The sequence below is a fragment of the Sciurus carolinensis genome, chromosome 3, assembly GCF_902686445.1.
Source record: "Sciurus carolinensis chromosome 3, mSciCar1.2, whole genome shotgun sequence".
NCBI lineage: Eukaryota > Metazoa > Chordata > Mammalia > Rodentia > Sciuridae > Sciurus > Sciurus carolinensis.
The window spans coordinates 6,302,921-6,315,320 of record NC_062215.1 but is presented as its reverse complement, the minus strand read 5'-3'; the positions used below and the strand labels follow the sequence as shown (position 1 = coordinate 6,315,320).

At 42.0% G+C, this 12,400-nt stretch overlaps 2 protein-coding genes across 5 annotated transcripts in view; one reads left to right on the top strand and one right to left on the bottom strand.

The window, feature by feature from the left end:
- LOC124980877 (CMRF35-like molecule 1) overlaps nucleotides 1–12,400 on the bottom strand; it is a 147,271-nt gene that overhangs the window by 84,096 nt on the left and 50,775 nt on the right. The window lies entirely within an intron of this gene.
- The window catches only part of Rab37 (RAB37, member RAS oncogene family), a 53,210-nt gene continuing 47,952 nt past the window's right edge, over nucleotides 7,143–12,400 (top strand). Inside the window, exon 1 of the mRNA XM_047546913.1 lies at nucleotides 7,143–7,734. Coding sequence (XP_047402869.1) covers nucleotides 7,663–7,734 — 72 coding nt within the window. The 5' untranslated portion in view covers nucleotides 7,143–7,662. The remainder of the gene's footprint in view (nucleotides 7,735–12,400) is intronic.

Sequence of the window (12,400 nt, the reverse complement as noted above, 5' to 3'; positions counted from 1 at the left end):
CAACTCTTCTGCAAATTAAAGTAAGTCTTTGATTAAAAGTTTATGTTTAAAAAGTATGTTTGAAGGAGGTTGGGAACGGAAATGGGAAGATAAGTGATAGGAAGGATGGGAATGTAAATGCTTCAGCTTACATTTGGTGACTCAAGAAAACACAATCCATGGTTAATAATTCTAGAAACAGAGGTTTAAGTCTGTGATGAAATTGCAGAGTCAACTAGTGGAAGAATAGGAAAGAGCTACATAACTATACTGAGAAGAGAGCAGGGGACCTTTAAGGGGACAGTCAACAGAAGAAGCCTGTGGTGAAGAGCAGGAACTAAAACAGAAAGAGCTAAAAAGGGCTTGTCTTAAGAGAGACAAAGCGAGGATAGAAGAGATGTCTAAGTCTTTCACATCACTTTATTTTTTACTATATGCATTTGTGACTGCAATTAAAGTTTTCAAAATGAAACTTTTTTAAAAAAGTTCTTTAGCCTATCTCGTTCACATCATGACAGATATGGAATCAGAACCCACCACAGAGATTTTATCTCCAGATGAAAGGTGGAGAGCATCTACAATAAGATATAAAGGAGTACTCTTGAGAACTCTGTACATCACGGAGATTCTGATTAAGACTAACTTTTTTCCTGGGCATGGTGGTGCACACTTGTAATCCCAGAAAAATTTTTTTTTCAATTTGAAAGGGCTGGGGATGTGGCTGAGTGGTTAAGGGCCCCTGGGCTCAATCCCTGGTACAAAGAAAAAAGAAAGACTGATTTCTCAGGGAGCACATAAACTACTGTGAACACAGACTTGTATACTTTAAGACACAAATGTAAGGGGGAAGAGATCCACTGAGCCCATGTAACCCAACACTGTGGATCACTGGAGTTGTGCAGAATAAAACATGCTAGTAAAGAAAAAGCAGAACTGAGCATAGAGAACTGAATGCTCACTGACCTCGAAATCAAGTACTGAAAGAAGAAATTCTGAGCCCTGCCTGTGACTATATTCGTCCCAGAAGAGTATAACACCATTTCCCAGCAGAGGAAACCGAGGCAAGAGGCTCAGAACAGGAGGGGACAATTCACAACTGGCAAGAAATTTGGACTTAAACCTCTCCCTGTTTAGGGACACATGGTATAAGAGAGTCCGCGACCATCAGATTGCCTCCTCAGCACATGGAGACAGGATTAGAGTATGTCACTTCTGAAATGTTTAGGCAGAAACTCCAGAAAAACAAATCACTTATCTAAGAGATAGTGGGCAGATGTACTTACCAAACACTCTGGCAGCCCAAATCTCAGATAGATATCAGTCCAAAATAAAAGTACTTATGAGAATAACTCATCTTTAAAAATCACTGTGTTATGACCTTTCCAAATTGAACAGGGAAATACAGAAAACCCAAAAAGACCAATGTGAAGCAATGAAACTGAAAAAGCAATTAAAAGCCTTCCAACAGGCTGGGGATATAGTTCAGTGGTAGAGTACTTGCCTAGCACATTTGAGGCACTGGGTTCAATCCTCAGCACCACATAAAAATAAATAAATAATTTTTTTTTTTTTAAAAAAAAGTCTTCCAACAAAGAAAAGCCCAGGACTGGATGGATTCTCAGCTAAGTTCTACACAACTCTTAAAGAAGAACTAACACCAGTCTTCCTCCAGTTTAAAATTGAAAGAGAGGGAATGCTCTCTTTCATATATTCTATGAAGACAATATAACCCCGATATTAAAACCAGACAAAGAACAGTATTCCCAACGAACATAGATGCAAAAATCCTTAATAAAATATTAGCAACCACATTCAAAAATATATCAAGAAGATAGTTCGCCATGATCAGGGGGTTTCATTCCAGGGGTGTAAGGTTAATTGAACATATGCAAATCAATAAAAGTAATACATTGCATGGATAGAATTAGGGACAAGAATAATGATTATTTCAATAAATGCAGAAAAGGCCTTGGATAATATCTCCCATCCATTCATGTTAAAAATTCTGGAGAAACTAGGGATAAAATAAACATACCTCAACATTATAAAGGCTACATATGACAAGCCCAAAGCCAACATCATACTGAATGGACAAAAACTGAAACCATTTCATCTAAAATCAGGAACAAGACAAGGATGCCCACTCTCATTACTCCTATTCAAGTTAGTTCTTGAAACTCTTGCCAGAGCAATCAGGCAAGAGAAGGAAATTAAAGGATACAAATAGGAAAAGAAATAGTCAAATTATCTCCATTTGTTGATGATATGAACCTATATCTAGAAGACCCAAAAAATTCCACCAGGAAGACTTCTAGAACTGATAAATCAATTCAGCAAAGTAGCCGAATACAAGGCTACATTAGTAAATCAACAACTTTCTTGTATTCCAGTAGTGCCTCTGTTGAGAAAGAAATCAGGAAAACTGTTCCATTCACAATAACTTCAAAATATATATAAAATAAAATACTTGGTAATTAATCTAACTACAGAGGTGAAAGATCTTATTTTAGTCAGTTTTGTTGTTGCTGTGACCAAAAGACCTGACAAGAACAATTAGAGGAGTAAAAGTTTATTTGGGGGCACATAGTTTCAGAGTTCTCAATTCATAGATGGCTGACTCCATTCCTCAGGGACCAAAGTGAGGCAGAACATCATGGTAGAAGAGTGGAGAAAAACATTTGAGAAAATGGCACCAAGAAGCAGAGAAAGACTATGCTTGACTCACAAAATATATACCCCAAAGAAATGCCCCCAATGACCCACCTCCTCCAGCCACACCCTACCCACCTACAGTCACCACTCAGTTAATCCCTATCAGGGGATTAACACACTGATTAGGTTAATATTCTCATAACCCAGTCGTTTCACCTCTAAGCTTTCTTGCATTGTCTCACACATGAGTTTTGGGGGATACCTCACATCTAAACCATAACATACTGCTACGAAACACAGAAGAAAGAAATCCAGAAAGACCTTAGAAGATGGAAAGACTGCCCATGTTCTTGGATAGGCAGAATTAATATTGTCAGATGGCCATATTATCGAAAGCACGCTACAGATTCAACACAATCCCCATCAAAATACCTATGACACTCTTCATAGAACTAGAAAAAAAGATTCCTAAAATTCATTTGGAAGAATAAAAGACCCAGAATAGTCAGAGCAATCTTGAGCAAGAAGAGTTACGCAGGAGGTATCGCGATGCCTTATCTCAATGTATATAGAGCTATAATAACAAAAAACAGTTTGGTACTGACATCAAAATAGACATGAAGACCAGCGGAAATAGAATAAAAGACTCAGAGACAAAACCACATAGTTACGGTCATCTGATATTTGGAAAAGATGTCAAAAATATATGTTGGAGAAAAGATAGCCCTTTTAACAAATGGTCTTGGGAAAATTGGACATCCATTTGCAGAAGAATGAAACTAGATTCCTGTTTCTCACCCTGCACAATAGTCAACTGAAATATCAGATACCCAGGAATCAGACCAGAAACTTCACAACTGCTAGAAGAAAATGTAAGCTTAACCCCCACCATTTTGGCACAGGCATCGACTTCCTTAATAAGACTCTTAAAAGAACAAGAAAGAAAACCAAGAATCAATAAGTGGGATGGAATCAAATTAAAAAGCTCCTGTACAGCAAAGGAAATATTTAAAAGTATGAAGAAAGAACCTAAAGAACGGGAGGAGATCTTTGCCACCTTCTCCTCAGATAGGGGATTAATATCCAGGATATATAAAGAACTCAAAAACCTTAACACCAAAAAAACCCCAAACAATTCAATTAATAAATGGGCAAAAGAACTAAAGAGACACTTCTCAAAGAAGAAATACAAATGGCCAATAAATATATGAAAAAATGATCAATATCTCTAGCAATCAGGGAAATGCAAAACTACTCTGAAATTTCATCTCGCTCTAGTCAGAATGGCAATTTCCAGGAATACAAATAATAATAAATGCTGATGAGGATGTAGGGAAAAAGAGTACCCTCATATATTGTTGCTTGGATTGCAAATTAGTACAACCACTCTGAAAAGCAGTATGAAAATTCCTCAAAAAACTAGGAATGGAATGACTCAGCTATCCCACTCCTTGGTATTTATCCAAAAGATCTGAAATCAGCATACAATAGGGAGTCAGCCACATCAATGTTGATAGCAGTGAGATTCACAATAGCCAAGCTCTGGAACCAGCCTAGGTGCCCATCAACAGACAAATGGATAAAGAAAAGGTGGTATATATACACAATGGAGTTTTACTCAGATATAAAGAAGAATGAAATTATGGTAATTGTCAGCAAATGGATGGAAATGGAGACCATCATGCTAAGTGAAAGCTAGACTCGGAAAATCAAGGGTCAAATGTTTTCTCTCATATGTGGAAGCTAGAGCAAAGTAAGGGAAGAAAGCGGGGAGGTCAGATATCATAAGATAGAGAAGAGATCAGTGAAGAAGAGGAAGGAGATTGAGGGGAAGCAGGAGAGATGGGAAAGGGAAGGAAATGCAGATATAATTTGACAAAACTATGCCATGTGCATATATAAATATGCCACAGTGAATTCAATTCTGCATTTGTGGATATGTAGAAAGCACCAATTAAAAATAAATAAATGAATGAGTGAAAGGAGGATCAGTAAATAACACCATTTATCTTTACCTTTATGGTTTGCTCAACAGTGTACCTCTGATCTCTTCTGCCTGGCTAACACCTTCTCATACTCAGAACCAAATTTAAAACATACAAATTTTAATGCAGTATATTAAAAGCATAAACAAAATTATTGAAAAACAATATTTAGGAAAATGTTATATTTATGGCATAAAGGATTAAAGCCCATAATATATAAAGACATTTTATAGATCAATAAGAAAATATGAGCACATTTATTCTTGGCTCTTAATCCACTCTCCATATAGTATCCAGAATCATATCTTTTTGTTTGTTTGTTTGTTTGCTTATAAGTGTATTCTTTTTTAAATTTTTTTATTTGTTCTAATTAGTTGTATGTGATGGTAAAATGCATTTATACATTTTGATAGATCATACATAAATGGAGTATAATTTCTTATTTTTCTGATTGTACATATTGTAGGATAATATTGGTCATGTGGTCATACATGTACATGAGGTAATAATGTCTGTTTCACTCTATTATCCTTCCTACTCCCATACCCCTTCCCCTCCCTTCACTCCCCTGTCTAATCTCTATTCTTCCCTACCCCCTCCCCATTATTGTGAATTAGCATCTGCATATCAGAGAAAACATTTGGCCTTTGGTTTTTGGGGATTAGCTTATTTCATTTAGCATGATATTCTCCAACTCCATCCATTTACTAGCAAATGCCATGATTTCATTCTTCTTTAAAGCTGAGTGGTAGTCCATCACATATATAAAACACATTTTCTTTACCCATTCATCTGTTGAAGGGCACCTAGGTTGGTTCCATAGTTTAGTTATTGTGAGTTCAGCTGCTATAAACATTGACGTGGCTGCATCACTGTAGTATGTTGATTTTAAGTCCTTTGGGTATAAACTGAGGAGTGGAATAACTGAGTCAAATGGTGGTTCCATTCCAAGTTTTCTGAGGAATCTCCACACTGCTTTCCATAAAGTTTGCACCATTTTGCATTCCCACCAGCAACGTATGAGTGTACCTTTTGCCCCACATCCTCGCCAACACCTACTGCTACTTGCATTCTTTTTTTTTGGGGGGGGGGGCGGTGCTGGGGATCGAACCCAGGACCTTATGCTTATAAGGCAAGCACTGTACCGACTGAGCTATCTCCCCAGTCCCTGTTACTTGTATTCTTGATAATAGACATTCTAACTGGAGTGAGACGAAATCTTGTAGTAGTTTTGATTTGCATTTCTCTAATTGGTAGAGATGTTGAAAACTTTTTCATATATTTGTTCATCAGTTGTATATCTTTTGTGAAGTGTCTGTTCAGTTCCTTGGCCCATTTATTTGGGTTGTTTGTTTTGATTTGGTTTGGTTTGGTTTTTTGGTGTCAAGTTTTGGTGTCAAAATCATGTCTTTAAAACTCGGATCTGGCATGTCTCTCCCTACTTGAAGTCCTACAATGGCTTTACATTGCTCTTAGAATAAACTTCAAAACTCTTATCTTGGCCCACATGATCGGGCCCTTACCTGCCTCTCTTTCCTCTGTCTCTGGACTCCAGTCAGACTCGTCTTTTCTCCGTTCCTTCATTTAAACTGTAAAGCGAGTTTCATTTAGCAGGTATTATTATTATAGTCAGAGATTTTTCACATACACTGTCTCATTTACTCTTCTTCACACACACACAAAAAAAGTTGAGCATAGATTTTTGTATGTATTTTACAGAGAACACAAATGATTGGCTAAGGCAACCCAGCCCAAAAAGAACTGAAGCCCAGGAGGGGTGTGCACACTTTAAAGCCTGAGGTTATCATAAACATTCCTCTATGTTGATATTGACTACAAGGGCCAATGGCTACAGGGCTGTAGTGAGGTAGCCACCTGCTGAACACCAGAGGCACCACATGAGCATAAGACTGGAGGCTACAGCCTCAGTCCCGGTCCCGCGAATATCCGCCTTGCCTCTCCTATTCCAGATTGGATTCAACTGATCATCGAACTCTCAGCAGCAGGACTTCCCTGACGCTGAGGGGAGGTAACCAGACCTCCCATCCTCTTACCAAGAGAACATGTAGCTCACATTACAGAGGCACTTTTTGAGGCTCTTTACAATAATTAGGTAAATCTTCAGAACACCACCTCTAGGTGAGTACTATGGTGGAGGTGGACACAGGAGAGATGAAGAAACTGGCCCAAGATTGACCAGCTTTTTGTTTTTGGTTTTGGTTTTGGTTTTTGGTTTTGGTTTTGTTTGTTTGTTTGTTGAGTCAAGACTTGAATTCAGAACCTGTGCACACCACCGCCACCACCTCCAGCCCCAGCCCATCCTTCTTAACTTCTTGGGGTCACGTGCATCTTGAGAGTGTATTTAAAGCTGTGGGCCCTCACCCTCAGAAAGTACAGTTAAGCAGAATTTTGCATATTTCAAGGACTTCAGGGACCTGCAAGGCCCATCATCCAGCCACGTCAGGCTTAGAAACTCTGTGTCCTGCATACGGGAGAGAACTGTCCAGGGACCAAAAGAGAAGCTCCGCGGGCACCGCAGGATTTCGCCTCCGCAAAGGCGGGAGGGGAGCCGAGCTGCGCTGCGTGGTGACGGGGATGCTGGTTCACTGAGAACCAGGAACCGCGAGCTCCCGGGACCGCAGTGCCCTGGGAACGCAGCCGGGTCACTGAGCCCCAGAGCCTGTAGCCCAGGAAGGCGCGCACAGACCACCTGCCAGGCTCGAATCCTGCGTCCCTCCCAGCATCCTGGAGTCACAAGACAGGAGACTCGGAGCTGACGGGATCTCAGGACTCTGGTCCCAGGCGCGCAGGGGCAGCACTGCTGTTCTGGTGCTGAAGCGCCGCGGTGGCGGAGGAGAGGGTCCGCCCGCGCTCGCGGTACCGCGCCGCAGCCGACGCGGGAGCTGTCCAGTGCTGAACACGGATGCGGCCAGGCCCGCCGGGCTCCGACCCGAGCCTGCCGCACCCGGCGGAACCCGGACCCCGCGTCTGGGAGCGCTGACGCAGAGCGCGTGAAGAGCGGGGAGCAACGGTCCCCAAGCCGGGCATGGACCTGCAGAGACCCGACTCCTACCAGGGGGGAGCTGGCCCTGACTTCAACGAGCACGTCCTTCACAAGGTAAAAACCTCCTCCGTGCCCCTCCCAATGCCGGCAGAGGACACAGTCCTCAGGAGTTCTCTGCGCCCCTCGCTTTGCTTTAAGGACTTAAAAAGAAACTAGCGCGTACCCCTAAGCCTGGCGACTCCTTTCTGGTTTTGATCCTGTTTGAGAGATGCCTGAGCGCTGGGGGAAGGGCCGCCAGAGACCTGCAGCCTCGGATTATCAGGAGTTCCATTCGTTCCTAGATCGCCTGTGTCCCTTTCCCACACCCTGCCTCCCGCCGCAGTCCAAGCACCTTGGTTCTCCCTAACCCTTGGGGGAGAGTGGGTTACTTCTCCCACGCTGTCTCACAAGCTCCAGCCCCATTAGGTCTGGTAGCAGTGAGGAAAGACCTGCATTCCTGGCCAGCCTGGCTGAAATTAGACATAGACATGATAAGCAGCAGAGACAAAGTGTTTTACTCAAACCAGGCTCCCTCATGGCTCCAGAAGCTGCCCTCCAGCCATGACTCACCCGGAACCTTCTGAATGAATTTGCTTATTTCAAAGCTATAACACATCTGTTGCTCCCCTCTCTCAAGTCTCTTATGCAATTCAATTATTCTGTTATAATTGAATTATACAGTCATTCTGTTCTCCTCCTGAAGTAATGGTTGGGGGAAAAAATAGCAGCCTCCTTCCAGGTAACACTTTTTAATGCAAAATTTATCACCTTGAAACCATACAGCCTTATATTTGCTGTAAGAAATTACTATTGCTCCCTTCCCCTTCTCTGACTTGGGCTCCTGCTCCAGCTCTTCTGTCCTTCCTTTGCTAGTTTTATGACAGTTTATCTGTTAGTCTTTACAAGGTTGAACACAGCCCCATACTTGAAGTTCTTAAACCAAAATATCACTCTGAAAAGTCTCTGAATGCAAACCTTGAAATAATCTGATCCACCCTTCTCCTCTATTATACAATTAATGCTTGAGGATATTAAATTCCAGAGATGCAAAGCGACGTGTCCAAGAATATAAGTTAGTAAATGGCAGAGCTAGCCCCGAAAGTTAGAAATTGTGATTCTAAGTCTAGTCTCTTTTTCTCTAAGCCCTTTCTAAAATCTCTCACCAAAATGTGCTCTGTGGACCACCAGCATTGGCATTACCTGGGAGTGTTAAAAAGTAGATGTCAGGCCCACCCCAGACTTGCTGAATCTGAATATACATTTTAACCAGATCCCAAGGAGATAAATATGCATGTTAAAATTCTAGATGTGACTCTGTGACGTACTATTTCTGACACAAATGAAAGAAAATCAGCTATTGCAGGAGCAGATCTGTAGGTCTAAAGAGTCCATGCATATTTTCCCTCCAAGTCTCAGAAGCCCTAGGGTATGGAGAAGAAGAAAAATTTGCAAACAACCTCACCAGTCTGGGAATTTTAAAACCATCACAGTTGGAAGTAAAGTAGAATAAGATCCAGAAGTAAGTTAGCATAAGACCCATGTTGTTTGAGACTGTGAATCTACCACAGTGAACTTGCAAGCAAGCAAAGGAATGTAATTGCAGATCAATCACAAAATCACCCTGGTAACTAGATATATGGGTCTGTCTTAGTTTAAACCATCATGTAAAGATATAATTATTCATTCTGAAGCCTTTAAAATAGGGAGGCCAGTTTTTTCAAATTATTGATCAAATGTGGTCTTTCCCACTTCAATTACCTGCACACGAAATACAGGATGAAGCTCATGAAACTTTCCCTTCCTTTGGTTTATTGATCTCACCAGAGAGAGAGAGTGAGCTTGTTCCAACACATCTTAATATACCAAAGACAAATGTCTGTTTACTAAAGAACATGCTTGATCTTGTCATCTGAGCATCGTGAGGTCCAGAGCTACCCTGAAACCTTGTTGGCATCTGACAGTGTGTGTAAGGAAAGGTCTCCTGGTCACACAGTGCTGACAACCTACTCCGAGAACTGTTTTGTGATTGTGCCTCACTTTTTATTGTGATTCACTTAAAAATCTTTTTGTGAAGGGGCAGGATATTGACACATTTGTTTTATTTTAAGTCTACTTAAAATTATTATTTTTTAAGTCGACTTAGGACACATTGACCAGGAGAGGAAGGATTCCACTCCAATAGTAGTTGCTAGGGGGAAGATATTTTTAAATTAAACCTTTATCAAAATACAACTAACTAACAAAAACTGAACCTCATGTGAACATCATGATGGATTATCACAAAGTGCACACACCTGTGCAATCACCACAGGGATGAAATGGGACATCGCCAGCCTCCCCAGAAACCCCTCCATCCCCTGCCACAGGCCTGTCCTTTCTCCTCCCCAGAGGTTAGCATCATAGAGGAAGAAGTATCCTCTAAAGTTTGAACAGAGCAGCCAGATTTTATGTCCTAGAAACTTGCCAGAAAGGAAACATTGTGGTATAATGAAAAGAAAACCCAGGCTTAGAATCATTCAGTCCTTGGTTGACTTTAAAGCAACATCTGTGAACATTGCTTTATTAAGCTACGAAATAGGAATAAAAATGCCTGCTTATTGTGTCTTGAGTGGTGATATTAGATAATGTAATATCAAGCACATATATAATTTCTGGAAGCATTTAATGAATAAATGGTGGTTGTCATCATCTTGTGCTCTACAGCAACTCCTGTAGGTGTCACATTTGGCCTCACCTAAAAAGACAAAACTTTGTGAGAAGAGCAGCAGCTTCGCACCCAGAAACCTCAGAAACACACTCACACAGTTCACAGGTGCAATCATGAGAATTAGCTCACACGACACACTTTTGCAGAAAGCATGCCTTCTATACAAACATCCAGTCCTGACTACCTACATTCACTGCCTCCTTTCTCAGGGAGATGGGTTATGGGACCTGGTGAAACCTCTAACAAAAATTTGCTTACCAAGGAATCCCACCAGAGTGCACAATTATGATGCACCAATAAAAAGGGGAATAAATTTTTAAAAAATAAAATCCACTTACAAGAAGTGTATGCCAAATACCATGGGTGGGCTAGCCTTTGTGCGCCAGTCAGTTCTAAGAGTTGTAACCTGATGCAGCAGAGCTCAAATAACTCTTAGGAGCCTCCTGGAGGGTGGGCTGGATGCAGGAACTACTGGGAAGCAGTGACTCCATCCATCACATGCTTGGAGTTTTTAAGGAGAGTGAGCTGTGATGCTCACAAATCTGAATATTTGATGCAACTAAATAATTAAAGCTCGTAAACAATGTTGCTGCTCTTTTCCTCTGAGAACTCTCCTGTCTTGCTACCTATATGATCTCAAGAGCCATCCAGGTCAATGATGCCAGGTAGGGGCTCAGGAACAGCTCATGGGTTTAGTCCTTGCTAGACCAGGCTTGAGCTCTGGGAAATTTAATGGATGGGGTGAGATTTGTCCCGTATGCCAATGAGTCAGGACAAAGGGACTTTGACTCTATAGCTTACTTTCCAAGCACCGTGATGAACACCCACATACCAATCTTGTTTTAAGAGGGGCAAAAAATCACTAAGCCAAAGTCAGTCTCCTTTGAAGCATCTCAGAAAGACCAGGAGGCAGAATGGCATGGGCTGTCCCTCCACCGATCCATGGTCATCGTTGGATTAAAAAAGGAATTAGCAGGGAGATAGGAGCAGAGGGCTGTCTTCCCAAGGTTCCCATCCTGAGTCTGCTGTAGCACTTCCCGCAGATGAATGGCAAAGGCCAGCAGGGAACCTCTGCCCTCTCTTCTCTCACACTTGTCCTTCACTTCCATCTTTGACCGCTCACCTGTGATCACACATCCCTCAGTAGCCCATGTGCCTCGTCTGTTCACTCAGAGAATGCGTACTGAGCATTTCCAGAGTGTGAGGAATCATGCAGGGCTGCAGAGAGCCCACACGAGACCTGCTCCCTGCCTCAACAGCTCGTGGTCCTCAGGCACACGGACAGACTGCTGTAGTCCTGTGTACATGGTCTCTGAAGTGTGTGAGGAGACACAGGGAGGTGCAGTGGGACGCCCAGGAAAGGGGTCGCTTCTGACCTTTTTTCTCACTTGGGGCCTCTGGTTGAAGTTAACATCTAAGAGAGAAAAGAGTTCCACACACCAGCCAACCTTCCTCCCTGCTCATCCTGGAGAAGGTCTGGAGAGAACAGCACTCTCTTCCCTGCCAAAAAATGTGAGGAGGCAAAAACAAATAAACCAGCAGAAGAGCATCCCACTACTCCATTTTCCTGTCATTCTTTATCACACAGAGACATTTTTGTTTTCAATTAAACCATGTGAATGGGACATGAAATTGTGATCAAAGATTCTAAACCCACAGGAAATGCAAGCTCTGGAAGTGAAGAGAGTTTACACTCAAAGTAGGGATCCTAGCTCTATTCCTGCCAGATTTCCATCCTCAGTTCAGGAACAGTCTAGAAACCCAGGAACAGCAAGCTACTCCCTGTATAAAGTTTCCATTTGCTTGTTTTCCTCTCTGTTCGCTCTGAAGACTTATGGACAAATAAATGAAGCACATGTTATGTCATTGACAATCTGGGGTCATCTGGGACTTCTAGGGCTGAGTCGTGAGCCCTGCCCAGTTCCCAGAGCCAGCAGCTGATGTGGAGAGAGGTACTGGCTGGTTCTCTGGCATAGCCTGAACAGGAAGTGATGTTGATTTGGTCTGGCATCTCAGTCACTTTCTAAACTCCTC